General features: G+C 48.7%; 1 protein-coding gene across 5 annotated transcripts in view; it reads left to right on the forward strand.

The window, feature by feature from the left end:
* ptprua (protein tyrosine phosphatase receptor type Ua) overlaps window positions 1-11,299 on the forward strand; it is a 155,832-nt gene extending 144,533 nt beyond the window's left edge. For all 5 annotated transcript variants that reach the window (XM_077009735.1, XM_077009734.1, XM_077009732.1 and 2 more), the window contains 10 exons: window positions 1-17; window positions 527-643; window positions 949-1,103; window positions 1,399-1,534; window positions 2,733-2,882; window positions 5,683-5,997; window positions 8,102-8,227; window positions 9,386-9,543; window positions 10,071-10,206; window positions 10,310-11,299. The exon at window positions 1-17 is cut by the window's left edge and continues 81 nt beyond it. In XM_077009735.1, the coding sequence (XP_076865850.1) occupies window positions 1-17; window positions 527-643; window positions 949-1,103; window positions 1,399-1,534; window positions 2,733-2,882; window positions 5,683-5,997; window positions 8,102-8,227; window positions 9,386-9,543; window positions 10,071-10,206; window positions 10,310-10,372 (1,373 nt within the window). In that variant the 3' untranslated portion in view covers window positions 10,373-11,299. The remainder of the gene's footprint in view (window positions 18-526; window positions 644-948; window positions 1,104-1,398; window positions 1,535-2,732; window positions 2,883-5,682; window positions 5,998-8,101; window positions 8,228-9,385; window positions 9,544-10,070; window positions 10,207-10,309) is intronic.
* Window positions 11,300-23,458: the final 12,159 nt, after the last annotated feature.

Genomic DNA, 23,458 nt, shown 5'->3' on the forward strand with positions numbered 1-23,458 from the left:
TGGTGGAGGTTGGCCGGGTGAGTCAAACAACCCCCACCCACCCCCACCGTCCCCCCTCCCACGCCCCTCTCCCTCCGAGAGCCCGTTGGCCGCCATCCACACCCACCTCCCTGCTGGACAGGCCCCGGGCTGCATGGTCCTGGCGGCTTGTTTTTCCACACCTGCCGCATGGACCATCCCCAAAGCCCCGCCCCTCTCCCCCCAAAGCCCCTCCCCGCTCCCCCCAAGGCAATTTAGCACAGCTTGCCTTCATTCCAGAGTCCTAATTGATGACTGAAAAATGAGCAGAGCATAATGGAAGCACGCGGTGAGCGTTCGCTCAAGTAATCGGCCCCTTAATTGTGGTGCATAGTACACATTGCTTTTTTTTCAATTATACTTTCAATCTTGGATTCCAATAAGTAATTTGTATAAAGTTTATTTAGACTCAAGTACTGTGTCTCGGTTTGACCTGAGGTGTTCGCTCTGTGTGTGTGTGCGCATGTGGGTGGGTGTGTGTGTGTGTGTGTGTGTGTGTGTCTTTCAGATGAAATGCTGTAAGTATTGGCCTGATGATAGCGAACTGTACGGCGATATCAAGATCACTCTCCTGAAGACAGAGACGCTGGCCGAGTACTGCGTGCGCACCTTCGCCATGGAGCGGGTGCGAGGCCTAACTCTCCATTTTCATCCCCAAAGCAAAGATGCTAGTTTTGTTGATCCTTTTCAAGCCTTCTCTGAAAATCTCACAAGCACAATACTCTTATTGATCGTAACAACACAATTGCCTTTATATACCCAAAACAAAACTCAGATACTTCACTTGCATAATTAGATTTTTTTTCAGATTTGCTGAGAGATGAGTCACTTTTGGGGGTTTCATGTCGGCTGGGTGAATGACGTGTGTGTGTGTGTGTGTGTGTGTGTGTGTGTGTGTGTGTGTGTGTGTGTGTGTGTGCTCTTCTATAGCGAGGTTACCCAGCCAAGCACGAGGTGTGTCAGTTCCACTTCACGTCGTGGCCGGAGCACGGGGTGCCGTACCACGCCACCGGCCTGCTGGCGTTCCTCCGCCGAGTGAAGGCCTCCACGCCCCCCGACGCTGGCCCTGTGGTGGTGCACTGCAGGTACACACACACACACACACACACACACACTGCTTGCTCCTATACTTGAAGGGGCAGAACTGTTCATGCTTGATTACTGGGTGTTTTTGCACGTTTGCGCTCAATATTGATACTACCTGATGCTACTTAGACGACGAACACACTCTGGGAGAATACGCAAAAAAAAAGCATTCTCAGTAGTGGAATCGGGAAAGCAGAAGAAAAAGTATCGCGATTAGGTTTTCCGCTTCGAATCGCACAGCCCTTACCTGAATGCTGCTGACACATGGGCGACTGGGCGGGGCTCTGTCTGCAGCATGGGTGCCGGCCGCACGGGCTGCTACATCGTCCTGGACGTGATGCTGGACATGGCGGAGTGTGAGGGCGTGGTGGACATCTACAACTGCGTGAAAACGCTGTGTTCCCGCCGCATCAACATGATTCAGACCGAGGTGAGGCCCGCTCCGCCCGCACACGGGACGCACGCTTGCGCCGTTAATCCTAACCCGGGACTCTCCGTCGCGGACGTGCAGACCATTTCGATGTTTGCAATTTGCTCTCAGGTAATGGCTTATTGAGGACTTAAACATACGTCGAACACTGGTTGAATTTTATTCATTTTAACGAGATGTTTAGGCGATTAGGGAAGTGAGATAATTGGATAATATGTGAATTATTTGATTTCGTATCAAGAGTAAGAATGGAATTACAGATGCAGATGTTTTTAATGAAAGTGAGTAAGCCACCCTGCTCCACACGTCCTATGAATTACTCTCTCTGTTTAACCTGAATATTTTTTCATTGGTGTGGCCGGACAGAAACAAGCATTATTTTCAGAGTAGTCAGTGTCTCTTTCATAACACGCCGACATTTGGATGACAAAAACCACTTCTGCGCGTCCGATCCATTTGAAACTCCCTAACTCAAGCATGAAGCGATTATAGAGTCTAGACTGCGTTGTAATCCCCCAGACATCTCTGGGGCCAGAGGGACTCTGGGTTGCCTGGTCATTTATTGATGATTAAAATGTCAGCATACAGGTTCCAGCTGGTTGAGATCAGCATCTTCTCAGGCCTTTAATTCTGCTCCATGCTGGATTCATAATGATTCTTGGGGAGTTTTTCCTTGCTGCCTTCGTCTTTGAAGGGGCTTGGACGCTTGGATATGCGTGGAGCTTTGGGACGACGGCTGTTGTACAAAGCGCTATGTAAATGTATTTGAGTTCATAGATGCTTGAGATAAAACAGGTTGCTCGTGTCTGAACTTTACACAACACCCATGGCGTGTTAAATGTGAGGGAGAGCGAGTGTGGTAGAGAGAGTGAGAGAGAGACCAAACAGCATCCGGTAGACTGTATTGGAGCTCAGGTTTTTAGTAAAGGTTTAGTAAAGGTCTAGTGAACATCTTACAACATCAGCATCCTTTTATTTTACATACATGCTTTGATTTTTCACCAAAAATTTGTTCCACACAAAGTCCTTTATTGACTTTGAACTGTTGGGGTGCAGATTGTATATATATATGGATATATATATATATATATATATATATATATATATATATATATATATATATATATATATATATATAGGAATGTACTGTTGTCTTGTCTGGCCCATGAAATGTGCTCTCCCCCCTGACCCCTTTCAGGAGCAGTATGTGTTTATTCACGACGCTATTCTGGAGGCGTGCCTGTGTGGTGAGACCTCCATCCCTGTCAGCGAGTTTGCCATCACTTATAAGGACATGCTGCGGGTGGACAGTCAGAGCAACACCTCACAGCTGCGAGAGGAGTTCCAGGTGAGGGTGAGGCCCTCTGAGGCCCTGCAAGGGCCCCGGGCCCCATACCACGTTTAGTCACTCCAGGGTTACCTCTCTCACACCTGGAGCGCACACCACATCTCACATGTCTTTTTTAAGGGGTTTTAAAGGGGAATTTCAGATTCAGACTTTCCGTCGTCGATCCCTCTCCTCCAGCGTTTTTGCGTTTGCAGGCTCACGCTTGTTTTCTTTCCCTCTTTGAGACCTTTTATTGTTTTGTGAAGCCAATTTTCATGACAACCTGCAATTTTATTCTTTGTTCGGCATCGCCATAACCGCTGTAGCGGTGGAAAGAAATCAAGGGATGATTGCGATACGACCGTAATTACAGCCCGCGCTCGAGCGGCCGGCGTCCACGTGTACTGTAGCTGTGGTCAGATGCGGATGCTGCGTTTCAAGGGAGAATAAATAAAGGCCCCTCAATGCATCTGATTGTTGTGAAAGGAACAGGCCAAGAAAAAACAGAAGCTCATAAGCTCTTGTTTGACATTGCCCACTAATGCCTCAGCATGGCTGCGGAATCATAATAACCATTTGCAAAACACCGGTCATCTTCCGCGGGGCATCGTCGCAAACCGAAAAAACGCAAACCAACAACCGCGCCACTCCGAGCCTCACTGAGCCGAGCTCCGTCCACGTCACGGCCGACACGTGCAGCACGTGAGCGGCACACGCCGGCTCACCACGTCCCCCGCGGCTCACCACGTCCCCCACGGCTCACCGCGTCCCCCGCCGGCTCACCGCGTCCCCCGAGGCTCACCGCGTCCCCCGCCGGCTCACCGTGTCCCCCGCGGCTCTTCAGACGGGCGCTGATTGTTCCTGCCGGACGAGCCGCCGCCCCAGAAATCGTTTCCCGTCGCATTCGCCCGCATTAAGGCGCTAATGACCTTGTACTCGCGCCGCCCACGGTGCCTTCCGGCCGCCTGCCCGTTGCCAAGTTGCGGCGGAACACATTTAATCGTGACGCCACGAGGAGCCAATCAGAACGGGCCATTTGCACATCCGCAGCAGCCGAGTGACCGGTGTGCGGCGGCCATCAGGTCCAGTCATCTACAGTATTGTCATTCCAAAACCATTCGTCCAAGAGGGCGTAATGCGCCTGTTCATTACGGACACGATTAGCTTAAATTTGTTTTTTTCACCATTAAGCCTGGCGCTGATTCCCTCGCTGCCAGCTAATGTGTTTCCGACTCTCCTCACCATGGCGATTAGAATGTGAAATATCGGGGCAAGGCAAATATTGACAGTGGTGAGTCTGTGTTAAGTAAATATGGCTTAGCCTGTTTTTTCATCAGCTTTGTCCTTGCTTTGTGTGTCTTTTCTCACACTGTCTCACACATACACTCTCTCTCTCTCTCTCTCTCTCTCTCTCTCTGCCCCTCTCTCTTCTACTCTCTCTTTTCCTCAGTACCGCTACACACACACAGCTCGATGTAAGCTCTAGAAAGTTCCGGCCTTGCTGCCCTTTTGGCAGACGTGAGCCGTACTGCTGTCATGGCCTCCACCCAGCAGGCCAGACTTAGCACACCACCCCTGTTCCCCATGTCCTCCACCCTGTGTCTGCCTCTCCTCCACCCTGTGTCCGCCTCTCCTTCACCCTGTGTCTGCCTCTCCTCCACCCTGTATCCCCCTCTCCTCCACCCTGTGTCTGCCTCTCCTCCACCCTGTGTCTGCCTCTCCTCCACCCTGTATCCCCCTCTCCTCCACCCTGTGTCTGCCTCTCCTCCACCCTGTGTCTGCCTCTCCTCCACCCTGTGTCCGCCTCTCCTCCACCCTGTGTCTGCCTCTCCTCCACCCTGTGTCTGCCTCTCCTCCACCCTGTATCCGCCTCTCCTCCACCCTGTGTCTGCCTCTCCTCCACCCTGTGTCCGCCTCTCCTCCACCCTGTGTCTGCCTCTCCTCCACCCTGTGTCCGCCTCTCCTTCACCCTGTGTCCGCCTCTCCTCCACCCTGTATCCCCCTCTCCTCCACCCTGTATCCCCCTCTCCTCCACCCTGTGTCTGCCTCTCCTCCACCCTGTGTCTGCCTCTCCTCCACCCTGTATCCGCCTCTCCTCCACCCTGTCTGCCTCTCCTCCACCCTGTGTCCGCCTCTCCTCCACCCTGTGTCTGCCTCTCCTCCACCCTGTATCCCCCTCTCCTCCACCCTGTGTCTGCCTCTCCTCCACCCTGTGTCCGCCTCTCCTCCACCCTGTGTCTGCCTCTCCTCCACCCTGTGTCCGCCTCTCCTCCACCCTGTGTCCGCCTCTCCTCCACCCTGTGTCCGCCTCTCCTCCTCCCCACTCATGTTTCTCTTCTCCCTTGTCATGTTTTCTCCTCCTCTCTCCTCCTCCTCTCTCTCTCTACCTCTCTTCTTTTCTTTCATTCTCTCCCATTCTCTTTCTCCTCTCCTCTTTCTCCTTCTCTCTGTTCTTCTCTCTCTTACCCCTCTCTCCCTCTCTCGGTCTTGAAAAAATATCTAATTGACCTTTTTTAGCTGTTCATGTTTCTGGTCATTGAGTGCATGATTCATTAGTACAGACCATTTACAACACAAAGATCTTGGCCTTCCAGAAACATCCATCATACTGCAATGTTTTCCCACCTCAGTGTCTGCAGAATTTTAGCTACATCTACAAGATCGAACCAGCAGGCAAAAATACCAATAACGTGCTGTTTTCAAAATGCATTGAAATCCCAACAGACCCAAAGTCCTGCCTGAGCTTCACTCAGAATGTATCATATTGCCTTTAACTCTTAATCCTTCTCTCCCTCGGCCCCTCCCCTGGCCCCGCCCCCAGACTCTGAACTCGGTGACGCCCCACCTGGACGTGGAGGAGTGCAGCGTCTCGCTGCTGCCGCGGAACCGCGAGAAGAACCGCAGCATGGACGTGCTCCCACCGGACCGCGCGCTGGCCTTCCTCGTGTCCGCTGACGGGGAGGCGGGCAGCTACATCAACGCGGCGCTCATGGACAGCTTCCTGCGGGCCGCCGCCTTCGTGGTGACGCCCCACCCACTGCCCACCACCACCGCCGACTTCTGGAGGCTGGTGTTCGACTACGGCTGCACCTCCGTGGTCATGCTCAACCAGCTGAACCAGTCCAACTCCGCTTGGGTGTGTGGGCTCGCGTCGGCTCAACCGCCACGCCTCACTGTGAACTGTATTATATCCAGAAACGTATCGCTAGCTACGGCAAAAATAGCTTTAGATGACACAGGTGTGCGAGAGGCTTTTGGTGGGCTGCGTCTGCGTCTGCGTTCACCCTAGCGTGCCAAGCTTCGGGTGACCTTAAGAGAGCCCTGGCATCTCTGCGGGGTGGGGTGCCCTTGTCAACTCTACGCTTATATTCAGGGCTGAGATGCGGGGCCGGTGAGCTGGGCAGACACAGGGCAGGTAAGGATGCTGAGCAGAAGCTCCCCGAGGCCACAGGACCAGGGAGGGGCCCGCGTGATCCCCCTGGTCAGGCGGTCGATGATGGCCAGATTCCTGTTGGGAGGGCGGCTGGAGTTGGGGGTGCTGGCGGAGGACGATGGCAGGATGGTGGAGAAGTGGAACCCTGGAGACTGGGTGTGTGTCGGGGGAGGGAGAGCAGCTCTGCTTGAGATTTGTTTTCGTCTTTCTGTTTTGTTCTCCGTCTGGATCCTGGGCGGGCGTGGGTGTGTTTGTGTGTGTGTGTGTGTGTGTGTGTGTGCGCATGCGTGTGTGTGTGTGTTTATGTATATGTGTGTTGCTTTTCTGTATTCTGTTTATATTATGCTAGTGTTTGGGCATTTGTACTTTGTCGCTATCTTGTCATTCACTTAACTCACTCTCATGTCTCTCTCATGTCTCTCTCATGTCTCTGTCAAGTCTCTGTCTAGCCTTTCTGAACAGGGAGGTTAGTGTTCACAAATCCTCCACCCTCTTTACACTTCTTGTGTGTGTGTGTGTGTGTGTGTGTGTGTGTGTGTGTGTGTGTGTGTGTGTGTGTGTGGGGCTACATGTGGGTAATTTTTTTCCCTCCCAACCACCCTGTTAATACATTTCCTTCTTCGTGACAGGGTATCACCATGACAGGGTATTGCCGTGACAGGGTATCACCGTGACAAAGGTATCACCATGACAGGGTATTGCCGTGACAGGGTATCGCCGTGACAGGGTATCACCGTGACAAGGGTATCACCATGACAGGGTATTGCCGTGACAGGGTATCACCGTGACAAGGGAATCACCGTGACAGGGTATCGCCGTGACAGGGTATCGCCGTGACAGGGTATCGCCGTGACAGGGTATCGCCGTGGCAGGGTATCGCCGTGGCAGGGTATCGCCGTGGCAGGGTATCGCCGTGACAAGGGTATCACCGTGGCAGGGTATCGCCGTGGCAAGGGTATAACCGTGGCAGGGTATAACCGTGACAGGGTATCGCCGTGGCAGGGTATAACCGTGGCAGGGTATAACCGTGGCAGGGTATCGCCGTGGCAGGGTATAACCGTGGCAGGGTATCGCCGTGACAGGGTATCGCCGTGACAGGGTATCACCTTGCCGTCCTACAGACTGCGCTTGCTCCCAGTCTCTCCCCTGCTGTTGCTCTGCGGGGCTAGCGCGTTAGCGGTAGCCTCACGCCAGCCCTGCTGCGTGTGAAACGGCAGGAGTGGATGTGGGCGGCGAGTCGGTCAGCCTTTTATCGCCCCGCACTGCGAGTGAAAATTAATTGACACATAGAGGAAATGTTCATCTTTTGAAATGAGGGCTGACTGAAACTTTAAACGGGCTGATATGGGAGAATGAGCTCGGTATTTGATATGCCATTGGCACAATTGAATTTGCTCCACTGATTAACCCCGCCCTTCCACCAAACACACACACACACCACTCTTTGCCCCTGCTGTTTTCCGTCACGGTAGAGCCCCCCTCCCCCCTTCACCTTAGCGTCCTTTTTATCCTGGTCCTCCCTTTAATCCTCGTGTCAATATGGCTCTGGTTTGTGCCCCTATCTTCCACGCTTCTGACAAATGCAAATTTTAGCTCAAATATGCTTTAGAAGCATGACTAGTAAGTGTATTAGTGTTGGCGAAGCAATTTACTTCATGATGGACATGCTCAATGCCTCTGTGTCTCTCACTCTGTCTCTCTCACTCTATCTATCCCCCCCCCCTCTCTCTCTCTCTCTCTCTCCCTGTATCACTCTCTCTCTCCCTCTCCCTCCTTCTCTCTGTATCACGCTCTCTCTCTCTCTCAGCCTTGTCTGCAGTACTGGCCTGAGACAGGCATGCAGCAGTTTGGGCCCATGACGGTGGAGCTGCTCTCAAGGTCCACTGATGATGATGTCATCACACGACTCTTCCGGGTCAACAACATCACACGGGTAGGTCCGCGGCACCGGTCATAAGGTGGCATTGTGAAATATAACGTGCCCGTTATTAGCCGTCCCCATCACTGCGTCAGTAGGGGGTTAACACTGTGCCACTCTGTTATAATGCGCCATTAAATGCAGACCTCATTAAAACGCAGGCCTGACATCCAAGTTCCTCTGGCTTGAGTGAATTTCTTTGGAGTTCACAACCAATTTACAGAGGCTAATGGCCTAAAAGGCTAATTGCTTAATTTATCTCTTCAGAGGCTGACCATAAATGAAGTCAGTGCAGATATATTTGAAGAAGCAACTTAAAATTGTGGTCGGTCATTCTTGCGGAATAGTAATGGCTCTTAAATTGAAGATGATGTTTGCTTTGTATGCTGCTAATGTGCTCTGTGCGTGTAGTGTGTGTGTGTGTATCCATGCCTGCATGCGTATGAGAGACAGGCTAAACCTTTAAATGTGCATGTGTGTCTGTGTGTGTCTGTCTGTCTGTGTGTGTGTGTGTGAGTGTGTGTGTGTGTGTGTGTGTGTGTGTGTGTCCATGCCTGCATGCATATGAGAGACATGAGGGTGAAATGAGGGTGCACATGAGTGTGTGTGTATTTCTACGTACATTTGAATGCAGACGGCCTTCGAGCCACACTTCTACCTTGTTTGGCCATGACGGCTTCGTCCGTGCCTATGGGGCTCGTCAGAACCTTCTCCCCAAAGTGCTACTGCCCTCCAAATGAACCCCCCCTCCTCCCCCAGCATGCCTGTCAATTAGTCCGTCACCGCGGGTCACACCCTGTCAGCAGAGCTAACTGCACCTCAGCTCTGCTTCTCCTCAGCCTGTCACACCGTGCCAGCTGGAAAAACAGCAAAAAAAAAACCTCTCCATTACCGCTACTGTCAGAAACAATCCCCCATCCTGCCTCCTCCCAGGACCCCTACGAGAGTCGTCCCACCACGGGACGGTGATTATCACCTCCCCGATAATGTACATCACATCAAGTAGTGTCTGCTGTCAGCGCCGACAACAAAATAATTCACATGTTACAGATGACTTGTCCCTTTCGATCTGTGGATCAAGTGTGACGGGGCGCGTGAGGCGCAGAGGCCCCCGCGTGACCTCGGCACACGACGTGACCTCTGGATGTGGTCGTCTCTCTCCTCTCCTCCCAGCTGCAGGAGGGTCACCTGGTGGTGCGGCATTTCCAGTTCCTGCGCTGGTCGGCCTACCGCGAGATCCCGGACTCCAAGAAGGCGTTCCTCACCCTGCTCGGCCAGGTGCACATGTGGCAGAGGGAGTGTGGAGAGGGCGGCACCGTCGTGCACTGCCTGTGAGTTCGGCCTGCGGGTGATGGGGAGGGGGGGGCGGGGTTTGTTGGGTGGGGGCGGAGTTGTGGGTAGGGGTGCGTTCAATGCTCCTCCCGTGCCTTAAATGCGTCCAGCGCAATTAGTTACACCTACAGTCCATTAGAAACACCTACAGTCCATTATGTGCTCCTGTTGTGTGACTGGACCACCCGGCCCCCAGCACATTTAGATCTGTTACATCGGTGTACTCCCAAGTTAATGGAGTCACACTGTATTGTTCTTCACTCCTCTGTGCCAATTTTCTGGTAGCCTCTTATTATTAGCCTGTTCAATAAAGCATAAACCAGTATTCTCACCCATCTATATGTACATATTGATTTCTTTAGACATTAACTGCCCGTTTGTTTAGTAATTGTTTGTATCACAGTGTTTACATGTCAATGTTCCATCCAGTTAACACCAGGCTGCCACAGACTGATTGTAAAATGGATGGCATCCCATTGGGTATGGGTGTGGTCACTAAGAGGAGAGGCGTGGCTTTGTGTTTCAGGAACGGTGGTGGGAGGAGTGGCACCTTCTGCGCCTGCACCATGATCATGGAGATGATCCGTCACCACAGCATGGTGGACGTCTTCTACGCCGTCAAGACTCTCCGCAACTCCAAGCCCAACATGGTGGAGACCATGGTGAGCTCCTCGTGTCTCCAGACGTCGGTTAAACCACAGGAGAATGCGCGGAGGCGTTAAACCGTTCATTCCTCTAACCGCACTCTTTTTCCCACTGTTCCAGGAGCAGTATCGATTTTGCTACGATCTGGCCTTGGAGTACCTGGACTGTTTGGAGGTCAGATAACACGCAAACCCGTGAGCGGCAGGCCAGTGCAAGGGGGCGAGGGAGCGTGGACGAGGCGGCGCCTCGACTCCCCCTGCCTCCGCTTCCTTTCTCTCCGGCCTCACGGGCCTGGACCCTCGGGTCCGCCTCGTCACTCGACGACATGAGAGCTTGGACCCCGCGGTGGGAGGCCTGCATCGCGCTTGTTTACCCTCTCCCTTCTCCGTGTCTCTCTCTCTCTCCCTCTGCGGCTCGCCCTGGCAATCTCGCCAGACGCGACCGGGCAACGGGCCGGAAAGGACGGGCGCTCAGGCGGCCCGTGTGCCTGTCAGGCTGCTTTCCTGCTCGTGAGTGACTCTCATGCTTTGATCCTGCCTACCCGAGCTCTGCCGGACTCTCTGCCTTATTCGCCCAACCGGAGGAATACCGTGTATTTTAACACCGTCAAGAGACTGCAGCAGCACACCGGCCATGTCGTGTATGTAGAGTTTGTGTATCGTTATAACCTGTACATGGTGCAATCTAATGTGGATAAATGATTCATGTGTTTCATCAAGGAAGTCCTACAAGAGACTGGGAAGACCTAAAAACGGATCCATGCCCACCGCAGGTTCCAAAGCCAGACTCCTTTCAGCCAGCACCGAAGCCACGTGGATGTGGTTCCGGAGTTGGGCTAACTTACCGTTCCGTGTATATACCGTAGATATTTTGCAATCCCGTTTATAGGTGTCGTCGTCTCTGGTGTGCCGATTCCTACTCTTTGCTGTGCGTACGCGCATGAGCGCGCACGCGTGTTCTGAAGGGGGACCGCCCGTCCACACCTCCGCATGCCTGTCCCACCGTATGTGTCCCCGTGAGCCAGTCCGTGGTGTCCTGCGCAGGACATCCACAGCTGTCATGAAGCAGTGCAAAAAAAAACCACACAAAAAAAAAAAAAACCCCACAGAAGGTGAGGCGTTCATTAAGAGTTGCTTTTTACATTTCTATTTATTCATTGTGTTTTCTTTTCTAAATAGTGTAAAATATGATGAAATAAAACGTTACAATGTTGCTTTTATATTGCCGCAGCTGTGGTATCTTTGATATACGGTTTTATTTTCCTTTTATCCAAACCACTACGAGCAACATGAATTAGAAATTACAGAAGGGAAATTTATAACACTGTTGTTCTGACCCAGCTAACTCACTCGCTTTTCATAAAATGCTGGAACGTGATTATAATCTGTGAAACGGCGCTCGCGTTATGGGAGGAAAAAAGGCATCAGCAAGCGAAGCTGGAAATCCTGGTGGGTTTTTTGTTTAATGACCAGCTTGTTTTGGTTCGTGTTCCTGGGGCTGAAGGAGGGCGATAAGGCAGCTCAGCACACTCTCCATGACCCTTGTCGACCTCCCTCCCGTCCGCCCACACGTGGTATTGTCCTCCGTCACACGCCGTCCTCGGTACAAGCCTCTTCTTGACGTGCGGCTGTACCCACTCACGTGCGGTGCAATTAGCCTTTCGCACTCGACGCTCACGTCCGAACTGACTTAACTGAGGGAGCAGATCAGAGTTTCCCACACAATGTGCGCGTGTGTGTGTGTGTGCTTGTGTGCGTACGTGTGTGTGTGTTCCTAAAGTTAACATTAAACCATCCAGACAGTTATTAGCGTTCCTGCAGCAAGTGTATTTTCTAGGTTAGCCCTCAATTTCATTTAGTCTTATCATTTAATTAGATAGACTTTAATCGCCTTTTAATCTGTAGATAACCAGACTGCTGGATCTCCTTCCTTGGAGGTAAAGGAGGTTTTTGATGATTCATCAGTCTTAGTCATAGTCCTGTTCCCCTCCATGCAGTTGTGTCAGTATTGTCTGATAAGCTTTAATAACTGTCTCTTCTGCCCTGGCCTCTGATTTTGTTCAACACACTACCTTCGATGTTCAGGAGCAGGCGCATGCTTGAATACCAATAGAGCACACTGAGCATGAGAGATGGTGTGGGTCGGGTGGGGTCTGGACTAGGCCTACACCCGCTCGGGCCTTAGGAAAGCGGCCCATTAAATCAAATAGGTGGAGATATTAGAAGGTTAAATTCTGTCAAATTCATTAAAGTCCAGGCAGTTAGCTAGGACAGTCTGGACATAGTCTGGACACTTGTCCACCTCTTAGAACTGTGTGTTAAATAATGGGAGGTGTCTCAGGAATGCCACTGCTGGGCGTCACCCTTTCTTTGTACTTTTTTGGCCTTGACGTTTCGTCACGGCCTCCACCCTTTCACGGTGTCTCTTTAAACCTTGTAGCTCAGAGGCAGCGCGATCGCTAGGTGGTCCCATGCGGCGTTTACGTAATTAGTTACAGCCATAATAAATTGGACATTGATTTTAGACTCGACCGAGAGAGCTCTATACTTTCGCTCTGCAGTTTGCAACGTGCCAACCCCCCCCACACACACACTCCTGGCCTTCAGAGGATACATAGGGTAATTCATCACATCCACCACTACTGTATTTCTGCTAAGCAAGTCTTGTTGACCTAAAATCATAATCCCAGTAATGGAAAAACACAACTGTATCTGGAGTAGGACAGGTAGAAGAAAGTATGTGGATGATCTTCGCTGTGGCGTTCATTCCCACAAAGAACCCTGTGTGTAGAGAGGGCTCCTCTTCTCCTGGGCGTAATCCACGAACACGCCAAACCTCCCTCCTCTCCTTCTGTCTCCAACACAAAAGCCTTGCCGGCCTGCGGGACAGGTGAGGTAATATGTGGGGAGATGACAGGTAAGAGCGAACTCGGACCACGGGCGAATCCGCAGACAGCTGAGGACACCCACACGACCCCATCACTCACACAAGAGTGCCTCTTCATAGTGCTTCCTGGTATTAGCCTTTTCCACCTAAATGTCAGGTGTCGGTCTGTCACATAGACTTTCACCCTGTTCACACCCAGAGCAGGATCTATAGGGCTGGTTGAATGCTAATGGGGTATCCGTGTCATGGTCTTAACGCGCCATTTGAATGCCTTAAACGGGTGCTACTCATCCAGCTCTGCTCTGATGATTATATGGATCACAGACAACACCATATTATTAAGCCCTGTTATGTCTGCTCATATATACTGAACCTAACCAAGAAGCCATATTAAGTCATATGGGATTTGGAGGCTATTGATTGGAAGCTTCCAAATATTTGTAGGAGACCGGACTGCCACCGCCATCTCCACCAGGTGCGCAGTCCGGCGTCATTCTGACCCTTATCAGCCCGACACAGGTCCCTGTGCTTTTCGCCGCTAGCTTGATAAAACACACGCTACATTTTATTTCAAACAGGCCCTTATTGATTTGGTCCCATCGCTTTGTGACGAATTGCTCATCGGGGAGGGACATGACTTCCCGTTCCAGACCCCCCCCCCCCTCGGGTTGTTGCTGTGAAGCGGACTGGATCGGCCGGGAAAATGGACCGCGTTGGGTGGCAAATAATTTACGGGCCCGGGCGGGCGGTGGTGGAAGGGCGACCGTTGGGGTCACTCGATAATGGACCGGCATAATGGGACCTGCACGCCGCTGCTGTGCTCTGCCTGCCTGGTCGCCATCGCTCTCCCTGACAGGTCCGGCGCGGGGCAAACTGCCCCTGGGGCATCAGGCCATGGACGCGGACACGTTCCAGCACAAAGATTACAAAGAGTTCTACTGGACTGTTGCGCTCTCTCTTATTCTTTCTTCTTCTGTCTGTCTCTCTTTCCCCTGCCTTACCCCCCCCCCCCCCGCACTACAGCGACCATCTCTAGACGGGTCTATTATCTGTTGTCTTTCAAAAAAAAAACCCCGCTCTCTTAGATCGTGTTGTCTTTTCGCTTTGTTTGGTGTCTGTCTGTGCTGTCGATCCTTGTTTCCCATCGCATGCAGTCCGGCGCCATTCCTCTGAACCCACGCGCTCCTTATTCAAGCCGCTGACGTTCTGAGTCTCCTGTATGCAGGTGACGGCATCTGACATTAGACTCTGCTGATGGTGGCTTCATCAGCATCAGCGCGTTTGTTGTCTTAAGTGATTAGCCGCGGTGTCGCGACCGTTCCCGCGGCAGACCTGACCTTTTCTGCTAGCTGCTCATTTAGTATCATTTCAGGCTATTTTTATGGTTTATACAGAAGGGGAATTAGCCCATTAGACGGAAGTGTAAATCCTGACTAATTTTTGCCATCTAGGATGTCACAGCTGGACAAATAACATATCGATTCCTATATCATGCTCCACTGCAAGTAATGTAAGCTTAGCAAAAAGCCACGTGTATCAGTTCTCAGACCTTGACGATGCTGTCGGAGCTGAAGTAGAGGCTAACGCGCAGATCCTTCGCGCTTGCTAACCCTGGGACAAAAGCACGTGTGCGTTGTTGCAGCAGCTAAATGGCTGCCATGTCACCAGCTTCAGACAAATCATTAGCTTGTTATGACTGAATTTATCTCTGGAAGGCAGCATGTCTCTCAGTGGGGCAGGACTGTTGAAATCCCCCCCCCCACACTGAAATGAGGAACCACTGAAGGGGGGAGGAAGCCTGCGATGCTGCCACACCATGACTACAACACCCCCCCCCCCCCCCCCCCCCCCCTTCTTTTGTTAGTTTTATTTGATGGCAAATGAAAGAGTTCAGTGTCTTTGGGATACTTTCTCATTTCTGTGTGGCACAACAATCAGGCAGAAATCCTTTTGCAAGGACTTAGCAGCCCCGCTTGTGCAGAATACTAATATTACCTCCCCTCTGCACATGTCATTTCTCAGTCTGCCGCAGTGAAGCCAAGCGTGTTTAATCGAGGAGAACGGAAAATGGCGTGGGACTGCTCGCCCCTCCGATGTTTCCGGAGAACCCCATGCTATGTTCATAACCCCATTTCTGAACAGCTCAACAGGAATAATTAGGAATATGACCTGATCCCAACATAAGCACCGCGCTTCTGAATATGCACTTGATGGGGTGTATTCACTGTGGAATATATGGATGGGGTGTATCCCCCCCAGGGGGAATTATGCATGGTGCTTACAGCTTTCATGTTCAAGGCACGGATCCCGCAGCAACTTTTTGAATGGCGTGTTTTGGTCAAACCCGATCCGTGAGGAGCACTCGCCTCTGCTAACGATGGCAATGGGGCATCGAGGGTCACAGCGCTGGCTGTGGTGTGTCTGTGGGCAGTGCAGTACTGAACCCATCTAATGCACTGATGCTAAATCAATACCCAATCACCTCGAGAGAAGACCTGAGTGGTGTAGTTGGTTAACCTCAGGGTGAACTGTTTTGTGGCCACTGGTAGGTTTGGGAAGAAAATGTTTTTGGAGTAAATTCTGCTTTTTGATGAATAGTATGTGTGATTATATAATATCCATATCCATTATACATATCTATCAAGGCTGATCATCAAGAGAAATTATGCTTAATTATTATTTTTTAAATGTAAAAAAAAAACCGTGATTACTGTGGTTTAGGTTAGGAATATAATGTATCAGTAAAGCAATACGTGTGTGTGTGTGTGTGTGTGTGTGTGTGTGTGTGTGTGTGTGTGTGTGTGTGCGTGTGTGCGTGACAGAATGGAAAATCTTCAGTTAATCTCCAGGTATTTCAAACGGCTCCTTAGATGCTGACTGTTACTAGCAAGTACGTTCTTGTAGCATCAAGTTACTACATATAATCAGTGGGATCATCTGTGTTCATGGCAGAGTTGGGAGTCTGTGAGGCCTCTACTTAGCTTGAAGCTGATCATGAGAGACTGGGACTTTGTTCCTAAAGGAGATAAAGGAACTCTAGAAAAAAAAGCCCACCAAAATCCCCCAACAGACTTCCTTAGATTGAATGTGGCCAGCTGTCAAATCTACACTTCTTTGCAGATCCTCTGTTATTGATTACATAAAGAATTACTGAGCCATGTTATCCATGAAGCATCACTTATTCCTCAGTTATTACTGACTTGCAGTTTTATGCTTAGTGCTGTCTTGCATTAACAGACATACTAAGCATAATTTTAATACAGACCAAATCAGTTACTGCAAACCAGCCTCAGATAAGAAAAGCTATGACTATATGGGTTTGTTTGTTTGGGGGGGGGGGGGGGGGGGGGGGGGGGGGGGGGGGGGCTTCAGCCAGTGGAGGCAGCCTGAAAAAATGACATTATCACAGATGCTGTATTTGATTCGCAGATTAAGGTGTTATATGACTCATAGGTAATATCAGGTCTCATTAATATCCAGTGTCTGAGCACATATGAAGAGTTCCAAAGGTCTCGGGAGAAAAGTTTCGGGGTAAGTCACGCACATCACCTACCACAGATCAGTAAAATATGATATGTCCATTTTGTCCATGTTGGCTGCCTCTGTTCTGGCAGGCGTTTTGATACGACTCTGTCACAATAGCTTGTCCATACATGGGTTGTCACTGCAGCAACTCTACTCTGAGAGAGTCTGAGGGCGCAGGGCAAAATGAATACGTTCATTCTCATTATCGTCTAATTGCCTCTAGTACTGTGTGCTTCACTCTGATGGCTATTCTATTATTTGGCTTGGTCTTATATAGCAGCACAGTCCAGTGCAAGGACAACTCATTAATCAGATTACTGGAAGCAGCGGGGATGCTCATAATAGAGGGGGAGAATTGCTAAGAAAGTGTGTGGAAATGGAATGAGGAAAGAAGTGTGTGTGTGTGTGTGTGTGTGTGTGTGTGTTCCCTCATGCCATAACAAAAACAGATACATGGTAAGTGGTATGTCGACACTGGAAATGACAAATCAGGCGTCCTCAGTGGTCTGAAAGTGTTCAGTGAAATGATCAGCAAGCATTCTCTCACATTCTTTCATGTAGAGTTTATTCCATCTCTTGCAAGTGCTACAATGGACAACTCCTGCAGTGATGCACGAGACAGGATGACTGATACCTACTGATCCTGTAGGGCAGGTTCTTTTAGTGGCTTTAAAAAATTTACATGTAGTATGTGTAGAGCTAGACAGATTACAGTCATGCATTGTTTGATCGATCGTTTATCTACCTCTTCATAAGTGTTTCAAGGCCTGCAAGAACTCCATCCCTTAGCGCTAAGGTTTGCGCATTTAAAGTGGGAATGAAGACTTCCTCCACAAAAGTACAGAACTGTCTGAATATTTTCAGAACATCTTTTCATGTTCAGAGAATGAATGCACTGAATTATAAAGACAACAACAGCTTCTTTGGTGCTCACTCATCATCATACAAATAAATCAATGGTTATTATATTTCAACATTCTCCAGGATGACACAGAACAGGTCTGTTTTTACTGAGCTACCACTAATCTCATACAGAGAAGACAGAAACATCAAATACATCTCAAGGTGTGCTACATGTAAATTTATTAACACTAAATGATGACACTAAAATTACACTAAAATAACAATCACAAAAGGAATATTTAAGTATTTGTCATTTCTAGTAGCAAGGCATCTTGAATAAATGGACAATGCGTTAATGGCATATCTGATGGCACTGCCAGTTGTTGCTATGGCAGCAAAGAAGTTAGGAAACTTACAGAAAATGAATTCTGCACTGGGAAGTGCAGCTGCGTCCTGGGTTCTGGGTTGTGTTTGTTTTTTTAAATAATTTTCTGGGACTGGATTGCCAAGCAACACGGCCATTTTACTGCACACTTCCTTGCTAATTCGTTACTTTGTAACATAAGCTACTTTGTTCCATGCACATTAATCTGTAACCACTGAAATAAAGGTGTGTCAACAGTAGACGGTCGCGTGCCATGTGTGATGAGTGCCATGGTTTCTCCTCCCATGATGGTACCTGCTCCACCTCATTCTCCACCTCCTCGTGTTTCTGCCCTCTGAGGTACTCATTAAGCACTCCATCACTTGGAGCCAACTTCCTGGATCTTAGTTTATCCTGGATAGTGCTTCTGGATAGTGCTTCTGACGCTTATATATATATACATCCATCCATCTCTCAGCTCTTAGCCGTCTTCCTGTTCCTGCCGCTGAGATACACCCCCATGCTGTGTTTCACCGTGGGGACATTGTTGGCTAGGTGATGTTCAGGTCCTGTTTTTCCGCTAAACATAGTGCTCACTGTTTTGCCCGTCCAATAGATTCCTCCATCTACACACAGCTCTTTCCGAGGCCTTTTTGAGTGACTGCTGGTTTCTTTCTTAGCACTGTGACAAAGCCCCTTTTGCCCGGAGACCCAATTTTGCCAGTCATCCAACTCTAGGAAGGTTCAAGGTTGTGCTAAGTTTCTTTCATTTTAAAATTCTTGAGGCTATTGTGTTACTGCAAATACCATCCATACAAGGATCATGTCCTTTCCATTTTCAATTTGTTTGTGGAGAACCACAGACAGTTCTTTGGACTTCATGGCTCGCATTTTGTCCTGGATATGCAATGTAAATAGCGAGTCCCTCACATATCCTTGGTGTGTTCATTTCCAATCTTTGCCTAATCCATTCAAATCACAACAGGTGGCCTCCAGATGAATTGCAGATACATCTCAAGGGTAATTACAGCAAACAAGATACACCTGACCAAATCTGGAGTGCCATAGCTAACGGTCTGAATATTTTTGTGAATAAGACATTTGTTTTTGATTTTTAATTAGGTTTTACATTTCAAAACATGTTCACACTCTGTCATTAGGTGCTCTCCCATATTTTTTTTAAATACTATAGTCTCTAGAACACAGACAGAATGCTGTGAAAAAATCAAATGAGTTAAAAAAGATTTTTGTTCAAGCTGACAAATAGGCTATAGAAACTTAAATAACCACCCTACAGCCACCATGGGCAGAAACCCATCTCAGAACTTCCAACACTTTGAACCTTGAGGCAGATGGAGAACAGCAGCAGGACACCACATCGGTTCCACTCCTGTCGGCCAAGAACAGCAATATCAGGCTACAGTGGACACAGGCTTATCAAAACCGGCCAGTTGAAGATTGGCAAATCATTGCCTGGTCTGATGAATTTTGACTTCGGCCGCCACATGCAGATGGCGGTGTCAGACTTTGGCATAAACAGGAGGAATGCATGGATCCATCTTGGCTTCTGCCGTCAGTACAGGTTGGTGGTGGGGCTGTAGTGTAGTGTAGGGAGTGCGTTTTTGGCACACATCTGTCCCTCTAATACCAGTCAGGCATCATGTGAGTGCCACTGTGTGAGCATCGTAGCTGCATCCCATAATGATCGCCATCCACCACCCTGCTGGCTGATTTCAACATGGCAATGTGACATAAGGCACAAGTCTAGTTCCATGACGATAGTTCCATGACGATAGTTCCATGACAATAGTTCCTTGACGATAGTTCCATGACGATAGTTCAGTGTGCTCCAGTGGCTTCTCGTCAACAGATCTGAAACCATTACAGCATCTTTGGGTTGTCATGGAAGCGTAGATGTGTACCTGACATATGCTGCAGATTATATGATGTAATAACTGAAATGTACTAAACTCAGAGGAATGATTGTAGCTTTTGCATCTCTTCAATGGTATTATCTATATATTTATTTATTAATATGTTTGGTTGTCATTAGAACGGCCCATGGCTTTATTAAACTGAACTGGAGTGGGCCCCTCTGAATCTCCTTTTTCACTTAATTGTTAGGGAGCACATAATCCCTAACCTCACAACTTAGGGGGCTAATATGCCCACAGAGGGGTGATACGTCAAGGCCGAACATGATCTTCTTTTGTCCGCGCTAATCCGGGCTTGCACGAGTTCATTACTGGCCATTTTAATGAGAATATGCACCACAGAATTGGCACCCAGCACTGAACGCGCTGACTTGTGTGCTGCTTGGCTCAAGACTGCTTGCGGTGTCTGGAAGGATCTAGGACTTAGTCTCCAGAAAAAGCGAGAGATACGCAGCAACAGAACGCTGTAATTGGCCCGGGTTTAGAACGCTGCACAGAGCTCCTCCTGTCGGGGGCGGAGTATTACAGCAGGGGGGGGGGGGAGGGATTTAACGTTCACTCTGATATATGACTCGACGTTTCCGCATGCACGCAACATTAGAAACCAACAGCTCAAACATTCGCCACATGCCAACATAAACCTGTGTTTGCTTATTGTTTTTCCCTCTATACACCTTTAAATAGATGTTGGGAACGGGGAGAGTGATGTATACGCCACGCACGCTCACCTCCACCATCCTAAGCTGGCGAGATGCGCAGCCGAGGCCCACGCGACCGCCCCTTGACGACAGGTGGCGGACAAACCGAATCCTCCCTTTCTTTCTTCTCCATCACGGCTGGCTCAAGTCAAGGGCAGTCATTTCTGCCTTCATCTCCACATGGAGCTCTCTCTGGCTGGGACGCCTCAGTGTCTCTCTGCCCCCTCCCACTAGCAGCACCGCCACCTGCACTTTTCGGCTCTCCTGTCCACTTCGCCGCACTCATGAAAGGTTCTGATTGCCGAGCCGAGAATCCGAGGAGATGAGGGCTCGGCCCTCGCCGGCTCCATTTACCCCAGTTACAGACACGGAGGACGTCTGTGGGTTGGAGAGGAGGAGCTCTTCAGCGGAGGACGTGCGGCTGGTGCACGGACGTTCAGCAAGTCCATGCTGACATAATCAACTCAAACGAGCTCAGATAGTGTTTTTAAACATTTTTAAATGCGTCCTTGGGATGGTATGTGGATGTGTGAATATATGTTTGGAAAGCTTTGGAGAGAAATACCTACTTTTGAATTTGGGGAATTTACTCTGCTGATACCTTTTATTGTTTAACACTGCACATGAGGCGTCTATAAATTCTGCTGTATTTAGTCATATTCATCACTTTGTTCACATGATGGACTTTCTTGAAGATTCTCAGTGATTCTGCCTTTCATGAGCAGGGAATTTCCCTCCAGTCACCACTTGCTCTAAATTATATTTGTAAATATTTATGGACATTTTAATATGCATTTGCCATATGTTATTCCTCCTCCTCTAAGGCTGGAGTTGCAGGGTGCAGCACAGCATTTTTGCCATTCCCATAAAATACACTTTAGGTAATTACCATTTATTATGTATTAAAACATGGACAATATATTTGAAACCATACAAACTCACGCTAGCTACCAGTCCAGTTTCTACCTTCAGTATTTGAGGATGGGGACCTAAGACACAAAGTCAGTAATAATTTTGGCTTCATCCGAGTGCCGAGTGCCATACTTCATAGACTGAGGAACTCATTACTAATTTAGCACTAGCTGACAGGACTACGATTCATCGTCTCCTGTTTCTGACCGACTCGCAAAGGACGAGGGAAGTCGTATGTTAACGTTCACCTCATCCAGCAGCAAAGGACGGCAGCTCTTCGGGCCCTGGGCCAGAGTGCTCCGAGTTAGTGCGTGGAAGAAGGGCCTCTGCTCTCAGCTGTCCACACACGCGCCGGCTTCTGGCAGAAACCTGCACTTTTTAGCATTTTATTCACAACCACTACCTGCACTCTTCTCCTGCCCTTGGGTGTACCCATCTCCTTTATCCAGCTCACTTCAGAGAGAGAGAGAGAGAGGGGGGGGGGGGGAGTGGACAATGGGGTCATGCACAAATATAAGAACAACTGCAAAAATGTCTAAACTATGTTTTTTTTATGTTTTTAAGTTCCTTAAAAATATCAAATGTAAAACCAGCACACCCCAAATGTAACACCAGTTGCACTAAATTACATACTTCAAATGTAATATCAGTGTTTCCTAAATAATAGGGGTATATGGAACAGAAACAGTAGCAGCAAAAAGCCCTCTACCAAACTTCAAAGTAGATATGAAGTTCATCTTCTGCATGACTGACTCTCTTTATGCCAAAATCCTTACCAAAATCAAAGTTGATTTCATTTATATAATGCTTTTTACAACATATGTTGTCACAAAGCATACAAGTGCATGGGTCCAAGTCCCTAATGAGGGGCAACAATGGTAAGGATAAATTCCCTAGGTAGAGATTAGGAAGAAACCTTGGGAGGTCCAAGGGTACCCATTCTCCATTGGCCGGTCCAGCTTGTAGCAGTCCATTTATAGAGTTCTGTTTCTAGGCTAAGCAGTATCGGGCCTCGGGTAGGTGATATCATTGGCGCATAAGTGCTTTATGAAATTGTAGAAACATACAGCCAGGAAACACAATACAGGTATAAACATCGAATTAAACATACATATATATATAGCATATGTGCCAGTGATTAGCATGTGGCTCCAGCAGGCTTATCTATAGCAGCATGGAGGTGACCACAGTCATGAGGGCTCACTGAGCCATTGCTTTCCACTTAAATCATTGTCACAAACTAAAGCGAATGCCTTACATGACTGGATTACCAGAAGACTTAATGACTGAAAGCCCCCGAGCTCCACACCTTCACATGTAGTACGTTAACTGAAGGCTTGATTAAATAGGTGAGCCTAGATTTCAAGATTGTAACTGTGTCTGAATGTCGGATTGGAACTGGAAGACTGGTTCCATAACTGAGGGGCTGTAAAAGAGAACCTCTGCTCCCGGTTGTAGTCTTGCAAATTTTCGGAACTAAAACAAATTCTGCATTTTGAGAGTTCAGCAGGCAAGATGGGTTTTGGTGTGCAATAAGTTCACTCAGATATTGTGGAGCAAGACCATTTATAGGTCAACAAAAGAATTTTAAAATCAATTTGATATTTAACTGGGAACCAGTGCAACACTGAGAGAGTAGCACTAATGTGATCACATTTTCTAGGCCTCGTTTGGACTCTGGTTGTTGCAGTTTCTTTAGGGACTTTTTAGAGCATCCAATTAAAAGGCCGTTACAATAGTCAAATACTGATGAGACAAAACATGAACCAGTTTCTCTGCATCTGATAATGAAAGTAAACATCTCAGCTTAGCAATATTTCATAAATAGGAAAAAGGCTGCTTTACTGACATTGTATATGTGTGTGTCAAATGATAGATCAGAATCAATAGTGACACCTAAACTTTTTAGGGTAAACCATTTAGGATAAGAGGGAAATCGACATGCAGCCAAGAAGCAACACGTCAATCTTTTCAGAATTTAAAAGAAAATTAGATACCATCCAGTTTTTTATTTCCTGTACACAGTTCTCAATTTTGGGAGTTGTATTGACATAATATGGATCTGAATATATATACAATTTAGCCTCATCTGCATAGCAGTGGAAGA

This window comes from Brachyhypopomus gauderio, chromosome 6 (genome assembly GCF_052324685.1).
Source record: "Brachyhypopomus gauderio isolate BG-103 chromosome 6, BGAUD_0.2, whole genome shotgun sequence".
Classification (NCBI taxonomy): Eukaryota; Metazoa; Chordata; class Actinopteri; order Gymnotiformes; family Hypopomidae; genus Brachyhypopomus; species Brachyhypopomus gauderio.